General features: G+C 41.4%; 1 protein-coding gene across 2 annotated transcripts in view; it reads right to left on the reverse strand.

Moving 5' to 3' along the window:
* The window catches only part of OGFOD2 (2-oxoglutarate and iron dependent oxygenase domain containing 2), a 49,026-nt gene that overhangs the window by 12,637 nt on the left and 11,935 nt on the right, over positions 1–24,454 (reverse strand). The window contains exons 5-8 of one of the 2 annotated variants that reach the window (XM_075834097.1): positions 15,833–15,957; positions 12,422–12,679; positions 10,278–10,364; positions 6,867–7,124 (exon numbers count right to left, since the gene is read on the reverse strand). In XM_075834097.1, the coding sequence (XP_075690212.1) occupies positions 6,867–7,124; positions 10,278–10,364; positions 12,422–12,679; positions 15,833–15,957 (728 nt within the window). The remainder of the gene's footprint in view (positions 1–6,866; positions 7,125–10,277; positions 10,365–12,421; positions 12,680–15,832; positions 15,958–24,454) is intronic. The other variant, XM_075834098.1, reaches the window with a different exon arrangement.

A 24,454-nucleotide genomic window follows, 5' to 3' on the forward strand; every position in this document is an offset into this window, starting at 1 on the left:
ATTGTCCCGCAACAAATAAGCCCTCACACAGCTCCAGTGGCCAAAAAATAAAAAAGTTCTGGCTCCCAGAATATGGCGACGAAAAATATACAAAGTATTCCAAAAGCGGATAAGATTGAGCACCATTTATCAGTGCGACACTGGCCACACATACGCGGGTTATTATTTATTTAGCGCATTATTATACCCTCTTATTTTACCCTGAAGTACTCCTCACTGATTATATATGCCCCCACATTATAAACTGAAATACCAGCAAAATCCAAAACAGAACTGCCAAGCAAAATCCCAAACAGAACTGCCAAGCAAAATCTGCGCTCGAAAAAGCCAAATGTCGCTCCCTCCCTTCTGAACCCTACAGTGTGCCCAAACAGCAGTTTACGTCCACTTATATGGCATCGCCATACCCGGGAGAACTGGCTTAACAGTTTATGAGATATTTGTCTTCAGTGGCACAAACTGGGCACAACATATTGTGCACTAAATTGGTATATCAGTGGAAAATTGCAATTTTCACTTTGCACCATCTGCTGGGCCCTAATTTCTAATGTAGAATCACCTGTGGGGTCAAAATGCTCACTACACCCATTATAATGCCCTTAGGGGTGTAGTTTCCAATATGGGGGTCACTACTTGGGGGTTTGTTTTACTATTTGACTTCCGAGCCCTGCAATTGTGGGCCAATGCTGTGAAAATCACCAAAATAGACCTCAAAATGTGCATGGTGCGCATGCTCATTTGTCCAGGCAAATGATAAATGCCTTGAGGGGTGCAGTTTCCAAAATGGGGTCACTTCTTGGGGCTTCCACTGTACTCTGGTACCTCAGGAGTTTTGCATATCTAACATGGCGGTTAAAAACCAATACAGCAAAATCTGCATGCCAAATGGTGCTCCTTCCCTTCTGAGCCCTGCCGTGGGTCCAAACAGTAGTTTATGACCACATATGGGGTTATGCCATAATCGGGAGAAATTGCTTTTTAAATGTTGGGGTGCCTTTAGTCCAGTATCCCTTGTGAAAATGAAGACATTCTACAATTTAGTGGAACAAAATGTAGATTTTAATTTTCACGGCCTAATTTCAATAAATTCTGCAAAAGACCTGTGGGGTTTAAATGCTCACTATACTCCTAGATGGATTCCTTGAGGGGGGTAGTTTCCCAAACGGGGCCACTTTTGGAGGGTTTCCACTGTTTTGGCCTCTCGTGGGCTTTGCAAATGAAACATGACACCTGAAAAACAATCAAGCAACATTTGAGGTCCAAAAGCCAAATGGTGCTCCTTCCCTTCTGAGCCCTGCCGTGGGTCCAAACATCAGTTTATTACCACATATGGGGTATTACCGTACTCAGAAGAGTTTGCTTTACAAATGTTGGGGTTCTTTTTCTTCTTAATCTATTGTGAAAATGGAAAACTCTGAGCTAAAACGACATTTTATTAGAAAAAAAACTTAGATTTTCATTTTTAGAGCCTAATTACACTAAATTCAGCAAAATATCTGTGGGGTCAAAATGCCCACTATACCCCTTGATAAATTCCTTCAGGGGTGTCATTTGCAAAATGGTGTCTTTTTGGGGTGTTTTCTTTGTTTTGGCCCCACAAGACCTTTTCAAACCTGACATGGTGCTAAAAATATATTCTAATAAAAATAAGGCCCCAAAATCCACTAGGTGCTCCTTTGCTTCGGAGGCCGGTGTTTCCGTCCACTAGCGCGCTAGGGCCACATTTGGGATATTTCTAAAAACAGCAGAATCTGGGCAATAAATATTGAGTAGCGTTTCTCTGGTAAAACCTTCTGTGTTACATGAAAAAATGGATCAAATCTGATTTTCTGCAAAAAAAATTACATTATTACATTTCACCTTTCATTTGCTTTCATTCCTGTGAAACGCCTAAAGGGTTAAGAAACTTTCTAAATGCTGATTTGAATACTTTGAGGGGTTCAGTTTTTAAAATTGGGTAATATATAGGGGGTTTATAGTATATAAGGCCCTCAAAACCAGTTCAGAATGGAACCGGTCCCTAAAATAAGGTTTTTGAAATTTTCTTGGAAATATGAGAAATTGCTGTTGCTGTTCTAAGCCTTGTAACGTCCTAGAAAAATAAAAAGGACTTTCAAAAAACAATGCAAACATAAAGTAGACATATGGGAAATGTAAACTAGTAACTATTTTGTGTGGTATTACTATCTGTCTTACAAGCAGATACATTTAAATTTTGAGAAAAACGGCAACATTTTTTAATGTTGCAATTTTTCTCAAAATTTTGGTGTTTTTCATAAATAAACACTGAATGTATCGAGCAAATTTTACCACTAACTTAAAGTCCAATGTGTCACGAGAAACAAAATCTCAGAATCGCTTGAAAATATAAAAGCATTTCAAAGTTATTACCACTTCAAGTGATACATGTCAGATTTGATAAAAATGGTCTGGTCCTTAAAGAGAACCTGTCACCAGCATTTCACCTATTGAACTTTACATATCCCTCACTGGCCGCTGCTATAAAAAGTTCATTGCCGTTATCCCCTTTCCTAAACTCCTCCTCCAACTGTAAATAACGGTATGCAAACATTTTGCGCCTTTTATCATAATAATCCGGTGTCCCTTTGAGCGCACACCCCAGAAGAGGACATCCATGCACAAGCACAGGATTTTGTGTGCTGGGGGAAGGCAAGGAGCTGTCCATCAAAAATAAGGAGGCGGGGTAAAATCGGAAAGACTTGAGGAATGAAGATATGACTCTTATGCTCATTTGCATACAGCGTGGGAACACTAAAAAACAGAATACTAAAGCTACAGAGCCGACTAAGAAGACAATTATAGGTTATATAGAAATGATTCTTCACCCACTACCACCAGGTATTGCTGGTTTAATAGGTGAAATGCTGGTGACAGGATCCCTTTAAGGCCAAAGGGGGCTTAGACACTAAGGGGTTAAAGGCTATAACTTTTTAATTTGTTGGGCTATTTGTTTGCGATCTTTTTTTCCGTAGACAATGCAGGTTTCTTTTATTATTTTTACACACATAATTTTAGTACTTTAGAATTTCTAAGCTTAAAGTTTGAAAATAATTGTAAAAAAATATGCTTTTTTACTTTTCAGCTTTTTTTTTCTGGTATTAATATAGTTTTACCCAAAAATATACCTCTTATTTGTGATCATCATTGTCTACCATAAATGTTTATATATTACAGGTCTATTTTAGGGTAAATGCGTCAGGGCTAGCGTCATGACAGTGATTGGCTGGGGGGGAAACGTTTCTTTTGAGTGGGTATTTTAGGTGTATTTATTACTTAGTTTATTTGCACTTTATTTTACTTTTATTTTTTTATTACTATTATGGCCTGTCCCTCAAAGGTCAGAAAAGAGCTTTGGGGGACTTTAGTTTTCTTTTACACCTTATTTTTCCACTGTAACTGGGGCTTTACAGCAGCCCTAATTGTAGGGGGAAAAAAAGCCCTCTTTAATGACTATTGTCACTAATAGGGCTGTGCTGTCACTAATAGACCCAGGAGCAGCCTGCCACTAACAGCATCCCGGCAATCATGTGACCAGTCACATGATCACTGGGACCAATAGAGGTAGTGGCACGCTCATTGAGTGCTGTGTATAAGTGATCAGAGAGGACCGAAGCAGTGAAAGCTTTTTGGAATTTTGTCTTTATTTTTGCTTTTGTTCAACTACGGTTATCGGTACATAAAATGTCTTGCCTGCGTAGGTTTCTGATACATCGTTGGTTTATTAAGCCGAAATGCGTGGTCAGCAATGGGCTTTGAGATAAAAATAATTTTTTATCTGTTTATTATTAAAAAAAAAAACTTCAATAAAAATATATATATATAAAAAAATAATAATAATTTGTGTGCATGTACAGGATTCACGTCAGCTGTCAGGATGCAGAGCTTTACATTCTTTGCAAGCTGACAAGAAGTAGTTTCCTCAGTACTGCTATGCTACTGCAGAGGCTCAGCTTCTTCCCTGACAAGCAGGCTCACTATGCAGAGACCTGGCTGTGGGGAGTTTGAGTGAGCATTCGTGTACACCAGTACTAGTCTCAGTGGGTGGACGTGCACATTGCTATGCACCTTGAACACCATTTGGCGCCATACTATGTAAATACATGTCATAGTTATTCAGAAGGGGTATAATGGCTAGTGATCTGTTTTAGGTGATAGATATATATATATATATATATATATATAGGTACTTTTCTCCCTGTTGTATGGGACTGCCATAAAGTAACTTTATCTTGTTAACAACTATGTAAATTCCTAAAGGACCACTTATTTAAAAATTAGTACGGCCGTCGGAAAGGTTGCAGGAGAAAATCAAGGGCCGCGTAGACGTGCGCCCTAGTATGCCGTAATGGAGCAGGAACCTTGATATTTATTGCTGCTAAGGCCGGCCCGTGAGCATGCGTTGTTCCGGTGAAGCCAGGGCCTGACTTGAATGCTGCTGCCAGGCTGCAGTACACTTTCTGAGCTGAGGAGTATGTGTAGAGTGATACCAAGTGGGCCAAGGAAAGCTGCGGATGAAATGTTAGGACACCGACGAACTGTGTAGGCGCGCACCGCTTCTACAATGAGGGGCTAACTTCAATCCCTCGGTCAGACCGTGAGGCTGGCAGGCGGCCCATGTGACATGGCCACGTAGCATGAAAAAACTAAAGTGGGAAGGCAAACAGTGGAGAAGTATGTTGCTCTATTGAAGCCTTGCCAGACAAAATGAGGGGAAGGCCAGACACTGAGAAGGAAGGTGTGCAGAAAATCCCATAATTGGGAATCTGGTCCTTATTGGAGCAGAGGAATAGAAAACTAGTGTGGGGGGGGGGGGGATATGGTGCTATACTTACCTAGTCCTGACATACCAGTATACCATACCATACTAGTATCCTCTTTGCTTCAGCTACCCTGAAGGACCAGCAGGGTCACCCCTTCAGCGACTGTCAATTAATTGTGAGAGCATGCTGGAAAAAACGGAGCAGTCAGAAATGCTGGGTGACCCCATGGCTGGCAGGTAGCAGAGGAGTTAGGCAGCTCAGTTCCACTTGTCTTCTTGGAGGAGGGAGTAAGTGTGGCTGTTTGTATTGACGTGAACATCTATTGCGGAAGTTAACAGTAAATTTCACCCCTTTCAATGTAGAAGGGGTTAAATCAAAGGACAATCTATGCGCGTATGGGTACATTTATGCTTGATGAACTTAGATTTAAATGTATTAGGGTTATATTCTGTGTTAGAGGCACACAGGAGCCGCCATCAGCCAAGTGGCAGTGCAGCGTCTATATATACGGTAGTAAATACATAGAAGCTGCAGTGCAAAAACAAAATAAAATGTTTAATAAATATAACAAAATGAAAAATGACAAAAATGAAAATAAAACACATACAACATACATTTAATAAAAAAAAAGGGCTACAAAGGTTTACATAGCCTTTAACTTGGCCTCATGCACACAAACGTATTTTTGTCCACCCGTAAATACTGGCGTAAATACGGGTCCTTGGTCACACGTATTCGACCCGTATTGCACCAGTATTTACGGACCCGTGCCCATAAATACGGGTCCGGTATCACCAGTATTCCACCCGTATTTACGAGCACGTTTTCGCTGCAAAATTGCACTGCAGTAATCGGCAGCCCTTCTCTCTATCAGTGCAGGATAGAGAGAAGGGACAGCCCTTTCCGAGGTAAAAGTAAAAGAAATTCATACTTACCCGGCCGTTGTCTTGGTGACGCGTCCCTCTTTCGACATCCAGCCCGACCTCCCTGGATGACGCGGCAGTCCATGTCACATGGGTTCAAACGTCATCCCAGGAGGCCGGACTGGAGGAAGAAGCAGGGAGTTCTGGGTAAGTATGAACGTCTTTTTTTTTTTTTACAGGTTGATCTATATTGTGATCGGTAGTCACTGTCGCGAGTGCTGAAAGAGTTACTGCCCGTCGTTTAACTCTTTCAGCACCCTGGATAGTGACTATCCCCTGACATCGCCTAGCAACACTCCCGTAATTACGGGTGCACACACGTAGTCACCCGTAATTACGGGAGCCCCATAGACTTCTATAGGGCTGCCCGTGCCATTATTACGGCCTGAAATAGGACATGTTCTAAGCATACGGGGAGGTACCAGTGGCCAATAGAAACCTATGGGCCCGTAATTACGGCCCGTAGTTACGGGCGTTTTTACGTTCGTGTGCATGGGCCCTTAGGCTGTGTTCACATAGAGTTTTTTTGCAGGAGGAAAATTCCTCCTGCAAAAGCTGCTCCAGACGTTTTTTGCACAGTGGTTTGACAAAAACTCGTCAAAACACTCGTTGAGGCATTTTATTCCCGTTTCTGACTGATTGAAATGGGGTTTTGGAGGTGGAAACCGCCTCAAGATAGGTCATGTCGCTTCTTCTTACCGTGACGCGGTTTTTCCGCTCGCGGTAAAAAAACTCGTCCGCCTCCCATTTAAATCAATGGGAGGCATTTTCGGGCGGTTTTTGACGAATTTTGCGGAGCGGTTTCCACGACAGAAAACTCGTCAAAAAACTCTGTGTGAACAGGGCCTTAGTATATAATTACATGAGCCATTTTTCGTGTCTTTACAAAAACGACGTGGTCTTGCTGTGATTGGGAAAATCACGTGATAAAACTCCAAAAGACTGCAGAAACTGTGGAAAAAACGTATCATGTATATACACCCTTATACCTCCCAGTGATCTGACTTCACAATTGCAAAAAAAAGTAAAAACCTGTTAGTAAACTTGAAGATCAAAAAAACAACCAAAATAGAACACGTGCTAAATCAATCACTTAATCATGCCGACTAAAATTACAGCGTGTTTTAGTTCAATATACGTAATAAGCATGTTGTAGAATTACCTCTCTCATATCAGAAAAATACAGGTTTCCATCAGTAAACGCTTTTCCCAGTGAAACATTCAGTGTGACCTCAGAGTTGTCATAGTGGCAGCTCAAATCTAAGTCTTTATCCTCAGAATACTGTACGACGAAGGCTTTGTGGCTGTCCAAGTAGCCACCTCCCCAATCTGGATATATAATAGAGGTAATGGGACGCAGATATTTCTCACGAAGAGGAGTAATGAATGACTCATCTAATCCAAGCTCATTCAGAAGAACCTAGGCAAGAAAGCAAAATAGGTGAAATGTGTTATACACCAGCCGCATATTGTTTCCATATGCTCGCCTATAAGGCTGGATTCACACATTCCGTTTTAATGCAGTTTTTGGTGCAGTTTTATTGTCATTTTTAAGCCAAAGCCGGGAGTGAATACAAAAGAGGAAATATATAATTTTTTTTTCTCTAAAATTTTCCTTCCATTCTGATCAACTCTTGGCTTTGGCTTAAAAAACATCAACAGAAACTGCATCAAAACTGCCTGTGTGAATCCAGCCTAACGGTAGGAACATGTAGATGCTTCAGTCTGGTTAAAGTGTAGGCGAATACCGAGTCAACAAGCGGTTTTACTGCAAATCGGTGCAATATCGCATGCAGTGTTAATTTATGGGATCACATGACATTGCATGTTAACACGCAACGTCATACATCTACAATTTTGTACCGCTATTGGATTTTTTTCACTTATTGAAAAAATTCAATTGAAGAATCTTCTCCAACTTTAAAAATCCTTCCTGGATAGGAGGATATGGCATGCGAGTCTTTGCTGAGATCTTACATGAGGTCAAAGTCCAACACATTGCGCTGCAGAGCCCTGCCTTAAGGGCGTGTTCACATGTCATGATCAAACTGCGCTCTTTTGCAAAATGTTTACGTTTTGCAAAAATCACAGCAGAAACCGCAATTTAACTGCGACATGTGAACACACCCTTCTAGGCTGGAGAAAGTTCTGTTATGACTGCCTGCTGAGGAAAGGTGATACAAGATGTGATAGGAGTCAGGTGACCCTGTAGTGACTACTTGGCTGGGTCTGTTGTATCTACAAAAAAAATTAGGTTAAAGGAAAGGTGTCATGAATTTTTTTTTTATTTTTATAATATTGCTTTTAATGTAATATTTTCAAACATTTTATTAAATTGTGTTCTCATGTTTTACGTTTTTATGTTTTTTTGTGAGTCTCCTCCAGCATCACCACCCAATCTTGCTGACAGCCTTCTCCAGCATCACCACCCAATCCTGCTGACAGTCTCCTCCAGCATCACCATACAATCCTGCTGACAGTGATGCTGGAGGAGACTGTCAGCAGGATTGTATGGTGACCCTCGAGGAGACGGTCAGCAGTATTGGGCGGTGATGCTGGAGGAGACTGTCAGCAGGATGGAGGGATAAAAGACATTTAGTAGGAGAGACATGTAAAATGCGCAAAAAATGTTTTTCAAATACACGCCGTGTGAACCTGTCAACTGAAAAATCATTCACTTCACTTTCATCATTCTAAGGGTATGTTCACACGCAGTATTTTCAGCCGTTTTTGGGGCAGTAAACGTCTTGAAAAATCGGAAGCGGAACGCCTCCAAACATCTGCCCATTGGTTTCAATGGGAAATACGGCGTTCTGTACCGACGAGGCGTTTTTTTAAGTGCCCATTTCCCAAAAACGGGACGTAAAAAGACGCCCGCCAAAAAGAAATGCATGTCACTTCTTGGGACGTTTTTGGAGCCGTTTTTCATTGACTCTAAAGAAAAACAGCTAAAAAAACGGCCGTAAAAAAAGCTACCAAAAACACGAGTTTGATTAAAAAATGGCTGAAAATCAGGAGCCGTTTTCCCTTTGTTTAGTAAGCGTGTGAACATACCCTTAGCCTTTTGGGGTGTCCTATAGCTTCTGCGAGCTTCATTTCAACATTCACACCCAAAATGTCAGCCGGACACTGCTTAGCAATTTGAAGACACCTTTTCCTGGCTTGTAGGAGGGAGGGGGGTGGGGGGGTGAGATTCCCTTCCACATTTACGGCAGCTGTGAGTCAGGTTGCTTTGCCTTATTCACCTTGCTGTAATTCTGGGAAGTGCTCCCTCTGGTGGCCAACATAGGAAAACATGTCAAATTATTATTTACTTTTTAATACTTTCCACCTTGTGGAAGAAAAAAAACATACAACAAAAAACGTAAAAAATATAATAGAAATAAGTAACTTACTTAAAAAAAAAAAGGTTTAATTCACGACACATTCCCTTTAATTTTCCACACATAAACCCTACCCAATTCCCTTTTTAACTTTTCAAGTAAATTCCACCATAAAAACGTAATTTGTTGACATTCCTCGGTTCGTTCTATTACGGCTTCTGGATCCACTCCCAGCATGCACTAGTTCTCCTCCAGCATGTTGTGTGCCGGGATCGAGGCTCACTAAACTGAGCATGCGTGGTTCAAAGAGACATTCTTTTAGGCACGCATGCGCCGAAATGATGCCTGGTCGACTGGAACAATCCACTGAACGAGCGTCATTGATGACGCGCCATTCAGTGAGCCTGCCAGAAGAATAATTTGTCCGAAAGAGTGCTGAATGGTTAAGTCATCATCAGAAGTCCAGAATTCCGATGGGAGTGGCGTCACATGACCGGAGTGGTATGCATATTTGAAAGTTTGTTTAATAGCTATTTGGGATCTGATTGTTAAGACTTATTAGAAAGCGGAAAGCCCCTTTAAGTCACACCATGTGAGAGATATTTTAAGAAGCCGCCTACTGAATTAGACACATGCCTTTAATTAAATTAGGTGCATCTCTGGCTGTTCGTGTCCGAATGAGAAATCAATGTAAATTTTCGCTATAATTTACATCAGTTTTTGATGTAAGCTATAGTAAATTTGTGGGGTCATGACCTGCCCCGCTCCTTCATAAGCTACACCCACTTTTCTGAAACTGTAAATGCATCAAAAGTAGAATGTTTTGCACAAATTGCAACTTCTGTTGCATTTGCGACTTTTTTACGCCAGTAAAATAACGTAGAAAAAAAAGTTCATAAATTCCCCCTACGGGTTTATATATTTAGAATTATTTTTGAACAAAGCAGCCAGGATAGTATTCTCCATGAGTTTTACTTCCCCAACCTGCTCTATTCTTGTATCTGGAATATGATATCTGCACAAATAGAACATGTATTGCCTGCTTATAAATTTTGTTATGCCCTTTCTGTCTATAATGCCTCATTCATGTTTACGTATCGAAATTAAGTTAAATACCACCACTTATTTAACTCAGAATTACAGATCCATATTTTTCATTTTATTTTTTACTGTGTCCAGTTTGAGTTTAATATACACTACATAAAAATAATATAATATACATAAGTAAAATATAAAATAAGAAAAAATACCCCATAGTTATTCATTGTGTTTGGCCGTCCCTTGTCCAATTGTGATTTCTCAAAGTTTTCAAGTTCTGCCACAAAGTCTGTGCAAAACTGAGGAAGAAATAAAGGGAAACAATATATCCTTTTACCTTAAAAAAAAAGAAAACAAGTGGGGAGGTAAAAAAAAAATATACACACTCACAATTCCAAATAACATAAGTAAATAAACTAGTACACGTCGAGTACATACAGACAATCTTTTGGACCTCATGGGTCATTTATTTACTCCGCTAATAACCAAAACAACGGACATCTAGCAAAATTCAAAACCGGTTCCTACTATTCTCCTGTGGGACTATGGATACAACAAACATTTTATGACAAATGTTTCAGAGAACAAAATATCGAAGCAGTTCTCCATTCACCTGCGTTTAACATTAAATAAAAAATTACTTTCAATGAAAAGGCCTGGATATCTCTGATCCTCCGAAAGCAGTGGATAGCAGATTCTTATAACGTATGTCACAATGGCATGACCGCACTCTACCTTCACATACCTCTACTAACATCTTTATCGTGGCATCAGTAAAGCAAGAGAAGGAATTAGACTACCATTTCCTCCTATGTGCAGTAGGAGGAGAGAGTAGTCAGTGGGCATATGAATCCTTTATTACGTACTATGGCAATACATGTAATCACAGTAGAGACATCAATATTTCATCAGTCTTAATGGCCACATAGAATCTAAACAGTGGTCTAAAGGTATCTCACGATATTGGAGTTAAAAATAAAATACAAAAAAAGTTCACCTTATCTTGAAGTTAGTGAATGTTCCAGATCCTGGAACTGAAAATGACAATCAGGGCCGGCGTTAGGATAGATGGCGCCCCGTGCAAAATTATCTTTTGGCGCCCCCCACAGTATAATGCCCCTTTAGTACACCCCCATACAGTATAATAATAATATAATATATTATGACCCCTTCAAGGACACGGTATTTTGTGCTCTAATTGTGCCCACACAGTATTATGCCCCCTAAGTGCCACAAATAGTATATTGCCCCCTGTAGTGCCCCTACACAGTATAATGTACCATAGTAGCCTCCCCACAGTATAATGTCCCCCTCCACTGGCTGCCACACACAGCCTTCCCTTGTAAATAGTACCTCCTGTAGATTGTGCCATACAGCCTCCCTGTACACAGTGCCATAATCCCCCACCTCCTCCCTGTACACCGTGCCATAATCCCCCACCTCCTCCCTGTACACCGTGCCTATAATCCCCCACCTCCTCCCTGTACACCGTGCCTAGAATCCCCCACCTCCTCCCTGTACACAGTGCCATAATTCCCCACCTCCCCCATGTACACAGTGCCATACAGCCCCCACCTCCCCCAAAACAAATTGTACTCACCTAGGCCCCGTTCCCACGACGAACTGAGCTGCTCCACAACGAGGACGACGAGATACTTGCCTACGGGCGTTTTTACGTTCGTGTGCATGGGCCCTTAGGCTGTGTTCACATAGAGTTTTTTTGCAGGAGGAAAATTCCTCCTGCAAAAGCTGCTCCAGACGTTTTTTGCACAGTGGTTTGACAAAAACTCGTCAAAACACTCGTTGAGGCATTTTATTCCCGTTTCTGACTGATTGAAATGGGGTTTTGGAGGTGGAAACCGCCTCAAGATAGGTCATGTCGCTTCTTCTTACCGTGACGCGGTTTTTCCGCTCGCGGTAAAAAAACTCGTCCGCCTCCCATTTAAATCAATGGGAGGCATTTTCGGGCGGTTTTTGACGAATTTTGCGGAGCGGTTTCCACGACAGAAAACTCGTCAAAAAACTCTGTGTGAACAGGGCCTTAGTATATAATTACATGAGCCATTTTTCGTGTCTTTACAAAAACGACGTGGTCTTGCTGTGATTGGGAAAATCACGTGATAAAACTCCAAAAGACTGCAGAAACTGTGGAAAAAACGTATCATGTATATACACCCTTATACCTCCCAGTGATCTGACTTCACAATTGCAAAAAAAAGTAAAAACCTGTTAGTAAACTTGAAGATCAAAAAAACAACCAAAATAGAACACGTGCTAAATCAATCACTTAATCATGCCGACTAAAATTACAGCGTGTTTTAGTTCAATATACGTAATAAGCATGTTGTAGAATTACCTCTCTCATATCAGAAAAATACAGGTTTCCATCAGTAAACGCTTTTCCCAGTGAAACATTCAGTGTGACCTCAGAGTTGTCATAGTGGCAGCTCAAATCTAAGTCTTTATCCTCAGAATACTGTACGACGAAGGCTTTGTGGCTGTCCAAGTAGCCACCTCCCCAATCTGGATATATAATAGAGGCAATGGGACGCAGATATTTCTCACGAAGAGGAGTAATGAATGACTCATCTAATCCAAGCTCATTCAGAAGAACCTAGGCAAGAAAGCAAAATAGGTGAAATGTGTTATACACCAGCCGCATATTGTTTCCATATGCTCGCCTATAAGGCTGGATTCACACATTCCGTTTTAATGCAGTTTTTGGTGCAGTTTTATTGTCATTTTTAAGCCAAAGCCGGGAGTGAATACAAAAGAGGAAATATATAATTTTTTTTTCTCTAAAATTTTCCTTCCATTCTGATCAACTCTTGGCTTTGGCTTAAAAAACATCAACAGAAACTGCATCAAAACTGCCTGTGTGAATCCAGCCTAACGGTAGGAACATGTAGATGCTTCAGTCTGGTTAAAGTGTAGGCGAATACCGAGTCAACAAGCGGTTTTACTGCAAATCGGTGCAATATCGCATGCAGTGTTAATTTATGGGATCACATGACATTGCATGTTAACACGCAACGTCATACATCTACAATTTTGTACCGCTATTGGATTTTTTTCACTTATTGAAAAAATTCAATTGAAGAATCTTCTCCAACTTTAAAAATCCTTCCTGGATAGGAGGATATGGCATGCGAGTCTTTGCTGAGATCTTACATGAGGTCAAAGTCCAACACATTGCGCTGCAGAGCCCTGCCTTAAGGGCGTGTTCACATGTCATGATCAAACTGCGCTCTTTTGCAAAATGTTTACGTTTTGCAAAAATCACAGCAGAAACCGCAATTTAACTGCGACATGTGAACACACCCTTCTAGGCTGGAGAAAGTTCTGTTATGACTGCCTGCTGAGGAAAGGTGATACAAGATGTGATAGGAGTCAGGTGACCCTGTAGTGACTACTTGGCTGGGTCTGTTGTATCTACAAAAAAAATTAGGTTAAAGGAAAGGTGTCATGAATTTTTTTTTTATTTTTATAATATTGCTTTTAATGTAATATTTTCAAACATTTTATTAAATTGTGTTCTCATGTTTTACGTTTTTATGTTTTTTTGTGAGTCTCCTCCAGCATCACCACCCAATCTTGCTGACAGCCTTCTCCAGCATCACCACCCAATCCTGCTGACAGTCTCCTCCAGCATCACCATACAATCCTGCTGACAGTGATGCTGGAGGAGACTGTCAGCAGGATTGTATGGTGACCCTCGAGGAGACGGTCAGCAGTATTGGGCGTTGATGCTGGAGGAGACTGTCAGCAGGATGGAGGGATAAAAGACATTTAGTAGGAGAGACATGTAAAATGCGCAAAAAATGTTTTTCAAATACACGCCGTGTGAACCTGTCAACTGAAAAATCATTCACTTCACTTTCATCATTCTAAGGGTATGTTCACACGCAGTATTTTCAGCCGTTTTTGGGGCAGTAAACGTCTTGAAAAATCGGAAGCGGAACGCCTCCAAACATCTGCCCATTGGTTTCAATGGGAAATACGGCGTTCTGTACCGACGAGGCGTTTTTTTAAGTGCCCATTTCCCAAAAACGGGACGTAAAAAGACGCCCGCCAAAAAGAAATGCATGTCACTTCTTGGGACGTTTTTGGAGCCGTTTTTCATTGACTCTAAAGAAAAACAGCTAAAAAAACGGCCGTAAAAAAAGCTACCAAAAACACGAGTTTGATTAAAAAATGGCTGAAAATCAGGAGCCGTTTTCCCTTTGTTTAGTAAGCGTGTGAACATACCCTTAGCCTTTTGGGGTGTCCTATAGCTTCTGCGAGCTTCATTTCAACATTCACACCCAAAATGTCAGCCGGACACTGCTTAGCAATTTGAAGACACCTTTTCCTGGCTTGTAGGAGGGAGGGGGGTGGGGGGGTGAGATTCCCTTCCACATTTACGGCAGCTGTGAGTCAGGTTGCTTTGCCTTATTCACCTTGCTGTAATTCTGGGAAGTGCTCCCTCTGGTGGCCAACATAGGAAAACATGTCAAATTATTATTTACTTTTTAATACTTTCCACCTTGTGGAAGAAAAAAAACATACAACAAAAAACGTAAAAAATATAATAGAAATAAGTAACTTACTTAAAAAAAAAAAGGTTTAATTCACGACACATTCCCTTTAATTTTCCACACATAAACCCTACCCAATTCCCTTTTTAACTTTTCAAGTAAATTCCACCATAAAAACGTAATTTGTTGACATTCCTCGGTTCGTTCTATTACGGCTTCTGGATCCACTCCCAGCATGCACTAGTTCTCCTCCAGCATGTTGTGTGCCGGGATCGAGGCTCACTAAACTGAGCATGCGTGGTTCAAAGAGACATTCTTTTAGGCACGCATGCGCCGAAATGATGCCTGGTCGACTGGAACAATCCACTGAACGAGCGTCATTGATGACGCGCCATTCAGTGAGCCTGCCAGAAGAATAATTTGTCCGAAAGAGTGCTGAATGGTTAAGTCATCATCAGAAGTCCAGAATTCCGATGGGAGTGGCGTCACATGACCGGAGTGGTATGCATATTTGAAAGTTTGTTTAATAGCTATTTGGGATCTGATTGTTAAGACTTATTAGAAAGCGGAAAGCCCCTTTAAGTCACACCATGTGAGAGATATTTTAAGAAGCCGCCTACTGAATTAGACACATGCCTTTAATTAAATTAGGTGCATCTCTGGCTGTTCGTGTCCGAATGAGAAATCAATGTAAATTTTCGCTATAATTTACATCAGTTTTTGATGTAAGCTATAGTAAATTTGTGGGGTCATGACCTGCCCCGCTCCTTCATAAGCTACACCCACTTTTCTGAAACTGTAAATGCATCAAAAGTAGAATGTTTTGCACAAATTGCAACTTCTGTTGCATTTGCGACTTTTTTACGCCAGTAAAATAACGTAGAAAAAAAAGTTCATAAATTCCCCCTACGGGTTTATATATTTAGAATTATTTTTGAACAAAGCAGCCAGGATAGTATTCTCCATGAGTTTTACTTCCCCAACCTGCTCTATTCTTGTATCTGGAATATGATATCTGCACAAATAGAACATGTATTGCCTGCTTATAAATTTTGTTATGCCCTTTCTGTCTATAATGCCTCATTCATGTTTACGTATCGAAATTAAGTTAAATACCACCACTTATTTAACTCAGAATTACAGATCCATATTTTTCATTTTATTTTTTACTGTGTCCAGTTTGAGTTTAATATACACTACATAAAAATAATATAATATACATAAGTAAAATATAAAATAAGAAAAAATACCCCATAGTTATTCATTGTGTTTGGCCGTCCCTTGTCCAATTGTGATTTCTCAAAGTTTTCAAGTTCTGCCACAAAGTCTGTGCAAAACTGAGGAAGAAATAAAGGGAAACAATATATCCTTTTACCTTAAAAAAAAAGAAAACAAGTGGGGAGGTAAAAAAAAAATATACACACTCACAATTCCAAATAACATAAGTAAATAAACTAGTACACGTCGAGTACATACAGACAATCTTTTGGACCTCATGGGTCATTTATTTACTCCGCTAATAACCAAAACAACGGACATCTAGCAAAATTCAAAACCGGTTCCTACTATTCTCCTGTGGGACTATGGATACAACAAACATTTTATGACAAATGTTTCAGAGAACAAAATATCGAAGCAGTTCTCCATTCACCTGCGTTTAACATTAAATAAAAAATTACTTTCAATGAAAAGGCCTGGATATCTCTGATCCTCCGAAAGCAGTGGATAGCAGATTCTTATAACGTATGTCACAATGGCATGACCGCACTCTACCTTCACATACCTCTACTAACATCTTTATCGTGGCATCAGTAAAGCAAGAGAAGGAATTAGACTACCATTTCCTCCTATGTGCAGTAGGAGGAGAGAGTAGTCAGTGGGCATATGAATCCTTTATTACGTACTATGGCAATACATGTAATCACAGTAGAGACATCAATATTTCATCAGTCTTAATGGCCACATAGAATCTAAACAGTGGTCTAAAGGTATCTCACGATATTGGAGTTAAAAATAAAATACAAAAAAAGTTCACCTTATCTTGAAGTTAGTGAATGTTCCAGATCCTGGAACTGAAAATGACAATCAGGGCCGGCGTTAGGATAGATGGCGCCCCGTGCAAAATTATCTTTTGGCGCCCCCCACAGTATAATGCCCCTTTAGTACACCCCCATACAGTATAATAATAATATAATATATTATGACCCCTTCAAGGACACGGTATTTTGTGCTCTAATTGTGCCCACACAGTATTATGCCCCCTAAGTGCCACAAATAGTATATTGCCCCCTGTAGTGCCCCTACACAGTATAATGTACCATAGTAGCCTCCCCACAGTATAATGTCCCCCTCCACTGGCTGCCACACACAGCCTTCCCTTGTAAATAGTACCTCCTGTAGATTGTGCCATACAGCCTCCCTGTACACAGTGCCATAATCCCCCACCTCCTCCCTGTACACCGTGCCATAATCCCCCACCTCCTCCCTGTACACCGTGCCTATAATCCCCCACCTCCTCCCTGTACACCGTGCCTAGAATCCCCCACCTCCTCCCTGTACACAGTGCCATAATTCCCCACCTCCCCCATGTACACAGTGCCATACAGCCCCCACCTCCCCCAAAACAAATTGTACTCACCTAGGCCCCGTTCCCACGACGAACTGAGCTGCTCCACAACGAGGACGACGAGATACTTGCCTAGGCCGCCGTGATCCTGTACAGAGTTTCCCAACCTTTTGAAACTCCAGGCACCCCTGGAAAAAAAACAAAAAACCTCCCCCAATAAAGTGACCATCTGCCCCCCCCAGTAAAACGACCATTAGCCCCCCCGCTCACAGTAAAACGACCATCAGCCACCCCAGTAAAATGACCATCAGCCCGCTACTCGCAGTAAAATGACCATCAGCCCGCTACTCGCAGTAAAATAACCATCAGCCCGCCCCTCACAGTAAAATGACCACCAGCCCGCCCCTCACACATGCACCCTGTAGATAGTGCCACACAGCCCCCTGGTAGGTGGTGCCACACAGCCCCCTTGCAGGTATTACAGGAAGGGGGGTGCTAGCGCCACTGTAGCTCCCTGAAGGAGCGGAATCTCCCTGTGGCCAGGGATTCCGCTACTGGACGGAGCGCTTGATGTCTCTGTCCATATATGGACAGTGACACCAGGGGCAACACCTGAAGCGGAATCCCCGTCCACAGCGTTGCTGACGCTGTGACCGGGGATTCCACTCCAGGAGAAGCCCCTGACGTCACTGTACTGACGCTAGTAGATAGAGCAGGTAGATACCTCCCTGCTCTAGTGTTCAATAGTATTTGCGTCCTAAGGACGCAGATACTATTGAACGTGGTGTCGCTACCGCTGTAGCAGCCAAAGCGGCTGCTAGCGGTGCCGCCGGCCATGGGGAGCCCATCCTGACGGGCATCACAGGCGCCCTCATGTCCGGTGTTGCCGCTATGGCCGGTAGCGACGCCACAGAGAAGAAGCGCCCGAGCGAAAAGGCAGCTGTTGGGCTAAGGGGCTTCTGAAACACAAGCAGGGGAAGGGAGCCAGTGCAGCACCCCTTTCCACCTGCTGAAGTGATGCGCCCTGTGCAGTGGCAGAGGTTGCACACCCCTAAGGCCAGCCCTGATGACAATGACGCCTTTTGAGATGTGCTATTTCAGATTTTATGATTTGAATTGATCTCCTTAAAGCAAGCTTTGAGACAACTCAGATCTGATAAGTACACATGTAACATAGCTACTTCCGTTACGGTTCAATTCGTTTTATTGAGAACCCCAGAAATCCATACATCATTGTATATAGAACAAATGAAGTCGGCAAAGGAGGCAATATACCAGATTTCAACATAGGCATATAACAGTATAAGAAGGACAACAAAACCATTTTATACCTTGTTTAAACAAAAATCAGGTAGGACAAAGACGGAGGACTTACATAAAAGACATTGGATCTTCAGAAATATATCCATCTGTTCACAAACAGATGGGGGAATAGGGGTGTAATTCAAAAGCTTGGGCACAACTAGATGTGTAGCTTGTATGAGGCTGGCAATAGGTCCTGTGTGTGTCCCAATAATATCAATCACATCTAAGTTTATTAACTAATTTTCTTTCTTTCATGGGCTACTATTCTTACAACACAAAAGATGTGCATACACTTAATATGTATGTTTTATTGCGGTTTTTATTTACTCTTGCATTTTGCGAATCAATGATTACATAATGCATTGTTAAATCTTTAACCCCTTCCCGACAATTGTCGTATGGATACGTCATGGAAAGCTAGTGATTCCCGCATTTTGCCGTATCCATAGACAAATGGTGGACATCGGCTCAGAAGCTGAGTCGGTGCCACCACCCCCGGGTGTCGGCTGCATGTTATAGCTGACACCCTGGGGTAATGGCGAGGACCGAAGTTTGCTCCGATCCCCACCAATAACCCCTTAAAGGGAAGGTGTCACGAAATTATTTTTTTTTAATATAATATTGCTTTTAGTATGATATTAAAATACATTTTATTTATTTGTGTTCTTATGTTGTACTTTTTACTTTTTTCTTACTTTTACTTCTCTACGTAGGCTGCCATTTTTTTTTTCATCTCTGTATGTGACGATTAACGACACATACAGAGATGGAATACGGGAGCCGTTCCATTCACTATAGCGTACACCGTCTGTGTGGGAACGGCGCATGCGCCGCTCCCACACAGACCAAAAGGAAGGTCTTTGGCAGAGCGAAATCCGGCGCCATTTTCATGTGGACCGGAAGCCGCGGCCGGACAGTAAGATGATGACTTCCGTTCGCGGCTTCCGGCCATATCTTCAAGGCAGTGAAGACGCAAGGTACCGGAGCGGAGGCAAGTTATGTTTGTGTATGTGATGTGTGTATTATGTTCGTGTATGTTCATGTTATTCTGTCTGATTACCACTGTATCTAATCCTCCTACACTGTGTATTCGCTCAGAAAATGGCGGCACACAGTGTAGGAGGTTTGAAGATTCAGCCCCTTTCTTCTCCTGGCACTAGCCAGAATAAGGGAGGGGGGATTGTGTGAGGACACTAGAGCGAGTGTGTCTACCCCAAATTTGCAGCATAAAGCAATGAGGTTGCTTTACCACATTGCCAATGCTGCAATTTTGGGAATTGCTCCCTCTAGTGACCAGCACATGGAAATGTTATAAATTAGAATCTAATTTATAATATTTCCTGACTTGTGAAAAAATTAAAACAATGTGTAATCACTTATATACTAACTGTTTAAAAAAAAAAAAGCGACACATTCCCTTTAAATGCAGCGGTCAAAAGCGATCGCTGCATTTAAGGTGTTTGCAGCTTATCGGACCCCAGCAATGAAATTGCTAAGGTGCCGGTGGCTGCAAAGGCAACCGGAGGCCTAACACTGGCCTCCCGGTATGCCTAGTACAGAAGACTTTCAGGCCACGACCGGAGGCTTACGTAGCCGCCGGCTAGATGGTGCCGGCTCAGGAGCTGAGGCGGCGTCATCAGCGGTGGATGTCAGCTGTATGTTACAGCTGACATCCAGCTAGCTCCGATTCCTGCCATTAACCCCTTAGATGCAGCAATCGTTGCATCTTAGAAGTTGGCAGCAGATCGGCGGCCTTGCATGCTAACAATGGCCTCCTGCTCTGCCATTAAGGAAGCCGATTAGGCCCCGCCCAGAGGCGAAGCCTAATCGGCTTGCGGTCTGTGATGGACTGACAGATCTAATACAATGCACTGCATAGATAGTGCAATGTATTAGAAAAAGAATCCGAAAGTTGGACCTTCAAGACCCCTAGTGGGACTAAAGAAAAGTGTACAAAAAAAAAAGTGTAAAAAATGTTGTAAAAAACATAATAAGTTTCAAGTTATAAAATAATAAAACGCAATTGCCCTTTTTCCCTTATCAAGTCCTTTATTATTCAAAAAAATACTTAAACCATAGATATTTGCTATCGCCGCGTCTGCAACGGCCTGAACTATAAAAAAATTATGTTATTTATTCCATGCCGTAAACGGCGTAAAAAGCAAACCAGTTAAAAACAATGCCAGAATTTTGTTTTTTTTGTTCATTTTGCCCTACAAATATTGGAATAAAAAGTGATCTAATAGTTGCATGTATCCAAAAATGTTACCCATAAAAACTATAGGTTGTCTCGCAAAAAACAAGCCCTCATACAGCTCCGTCGACTAAAAAATTAAAAACTTACGGTTCTTACAACATGGCGACGGAAAAAATACATTCTTTATACAAAAGTAATTTTATTGTTGTAAAACATAAGAAAGTGCTATAAATTTGGTATCGCCGGAATCGGACTTACCTGTAGAATAAAGGTAACATGTCATTTATAACGCATGGTGAACACTGTATAAAGAAAAAACTATGCCAGAATTGCTGTTTTTTGGTCACCTTGCCTCCCAAAAAAATAGAATAAAAAGTGATCAAAAAGTCGCATGTACCCCAAAATGGTACCAATAATAACAGCTTGTCTCGCAAAAAAACAGCCCTCGTACCTCTAAGTCTATGAAAAAATAAATTACTTAAGGCTCCAATATGTAAAAAAAAAAAAAAATTCAGTTGTGCAGGCCCGAGGGGAACATTTCTTCTGTTTCAAAAGGCGATTTATCAAGGCCCTAAAATTAGGGAACCAGGAAGGGTAGGACCAAAACATATCTGGTGGAAGAGAGGGTGCCCATATTATACCAGGACAACACTTTCCCAGCAAAATTCCCCAAACTGCAAAGGTGCAGAGTGTGGACCAAAAGGGGGCCTGTGCATAAAGGATTGCTTCACAGCGTAACACACATCTATGGATTATTTTACCCCATTATTATACCACCTGACTATGCCCCTGATGTACTCTGCCGAGCTTACATATGCCCCCACGTTATAAACTAAAATACCAGTAAAACTCCAAACAAAACTACTACCAAGCAAATCCACTCTCCAAAAGCCAAATGGCGCTCCCACATATATGGCATCGCCATACCCAGGAGAACCCTTTTAATAATTTTTGGGGTGTGTGTCTCCAGTGGCTCAAGATGGCATGACATATTTGCCACTGAAATGGCATATCTAGGGAAAAATGGACATTTTTACTTTGCACCATCTGCAGTGCAATAATTTATGGAAAGACCTGTTGGGTGAAAATGCTCACTACACCCCTTAATAAATGCCTTGAGGGGTGAAGTTTCCAAAATTGGGTCACTTCTCAGGGGTTTCTTTTATTATTTCACATCAGAGCTCTGCAATTGTGAACCAATACTTTGTAAATCACCAAATTAGGCCTCAACTTCGCATGGTACTCTTTCGCTCCTTAGCCCTGTCAAATGTCCAGGCAAAAGAATAGGGCCACATGTAGGGTGATTCTAAAAGCAGGAAACAGCATCATAATTAGAGAGCTGTCTTGTTATGGTGGCACACGCTGGGCACCACATATTGGCATATCTATGGAAAAAATCCCATTTTCACTCTGCAACATCTAGTGCACACTAATTTCTGCAAAACACCTGTGGGGTTAACATGCTCACTACACCCCTAGGTGAATATCTTGATGGGTGTAGCTTCCAAAGTGGGGTCACTTCTGGAGGATTTCCACTGTTTTGGTCTCACAGGGGCTTTGCAAATACGACATAGCGACCAGAAACCAAAATCAGCACTCCAAAAGCCAAATGGCACTCCTTCCCTTCTGATCCTTGCCGTGTGCCCAAACAGCAGTTTATGACCACATATGGGGTATTTCCGTACTCCAGAGAAATTGCTTTACAAATGTTGGGGTTCCTTTTTTTCCCCTTTATTTGTTGAGAAAATGAAAAATTGAGCTAAAGCTACGTCAAATTGAAGAAAAATATTTTTTTTCTTTTCACTGCACAATCCTAAAAAAAAATCTATGAAAACACCTGTTGGGTCAAAATGCTCACTACACCCCTAGATGAATTCCTCAAGGGGTGTAGTTTCCTAAATAGAGTCACGTTTTGGGAGTTTTCACGGTTTTGGTCCCTCAGGGGCTTTTCAAATGCGACATGGCCTCTGCAAACCATTCCTGCTAAATTTGAGTTTCAAAAGCCAAATGGCACTCCTTCCGTTCTAAGCCCTGCCGTGTGTCCAAACAGCCATTTATGACCACATATGGGGCATTGTTTTACACGAGAGAAATAGCTTTTTCTCCTTTAGTCCTTGTGGAAATGAGAAAAAAATTCGCTAAACCTACATTTTCTTTGAAAAAATTTCGATTTAATTTTCATGGCCTACTTCCAATAATTTTTGCTAAATACCTGTAGGATCAAAATGCTCACTATACCCCTAGATAATTTCTTCAAGGGGTGTAGTTTCCAAACTGGGTCACTTGTGGGGGTTTCCACTGTTTTGTCCCCTTAGGGGCTTTGCAAATGCGACATGGCCTCTGCAAACCATTCCTGCTAAATTTGAGCTCCAAAAGCCAAATGGCGCTCTTTCCGTTCGGAGCCCTGCCGTGTGTCCAAACAGCCGTTTATGAACACATGTGGGGTATTGTTTTACTCTGCAGAAATTCCTTTACAAATGTTGCGGTGCTTTTTCGCCTTTAGTCCTTGTGGGAATGAAAAAAAAAAAATTGCTAAACCTACGTTTTATTGGAAAAAAAAGTCGATTTTCATTTTCTCGGCCTACTTTCAATAATTTCTGCAAAAAACCTGTGGGGTCAAAATGCGCACTATACCCCCAGATAATTTCCTCAAGGGTGTAGCTTCCAAAATGGGGTCATTTGTGGGGGGTTGCCCCTCTTGACATCACAAGACCTCTTCAAACCTGACATGGTGCCTAAAATATATTTTCATAAAAAGGAAGCCCCAAAATCCACTAGGTGCTCCTTTGCTTTTGTTTTGAAAACTTTGAGGGATGCAGTTTTTAAAATGGGGTGACTTATTGGGGGTTTCTAATTTGTAAGGCCCTCAAAGCCACTTCACAACTGAACTGGCCCCTGAAAATACAGCCTTTTGAAATTTTCTTGAAAATGTGAGAAATTTCAGCTAAAGTTCTAAGCCTTGTGTCCTAGAAAAATAAAAGGATGTTTCAAAAAAACTATGCCGATCTCAAGTAGACATATGGGGGATGTTAATTTGCAACTATTTTGTGTGGTATAATTGCCTGTCTGACTTTTTGGATATGGGGTACAGGAATAAAAGGGATGATAACTGGCTGTCTTACAAGCAGATACATTTAAATTTATAAAAATACACATTTTTCGCTAAATTTTGGTGTTTTTCACAATCAAATACTGAATGTATCGAGTACATTTTGCCAGTAACAAAGTCCAATGTGTCACGAGAAAACAATATCAGAATTGCTTGGATAGGTAAAAGCATTTCGAGGGTATTACCACATAAAGTGAAACATGTCAGATTTGAAAAATGAGGCTCTGTCAGGAAGGTCAAAAGTGGCCAAAGAGGGAAGGGGTTAATAAACTATGATTTAAAAAAAGTTCATCATCTTAGATGTCATCGATATTATGATGATCCTGTGTGTTAGGGTCAGTTCACACTGAGGTATTTAGCGGTGATTTTGATGCGGAAACCACGTTGGAATCAGCGCCAAAGAACTTCCAAAATTGCCCCTCATTGATTCCAGTGGGAGTCATTTTTTTTTCCCAGGTGGCTTTTGGCTTATGCGGTGTGTGAATCCTCCCTGACATGGAAGACCATGATAACAACTGTTAGCGAGTTAAAGAGGCTCTGTCACCACATTATAAGTGCCGTATCTCCTACATAAGGAGATGGGCACTATAATGTAGGTGACATCAGTGCTTTTTATTTAAAAAAACGATCTGTTTTCACCACTTTATTAGCGATTTTAGATTTATGCTAATGAGTTGCTTAATGCCCAAGTGGGC

Source organism: Rhinoderma darwinii, chromosome 1 (assembly GCF_050947455.1).
Source record: "Rhinoderma darwinii isolate aRhiDar2 chromosome 1, aRhiDar2.hap1, whole genome shotgun sequence".
In the NCBI taxonomy this organism is placed as follows: Eukaryota; Metazoa; Chordata; class Amphibia; order Anura; family Rhinodermatidae; genus Rhinoderma; species Rhinoderma darwinii.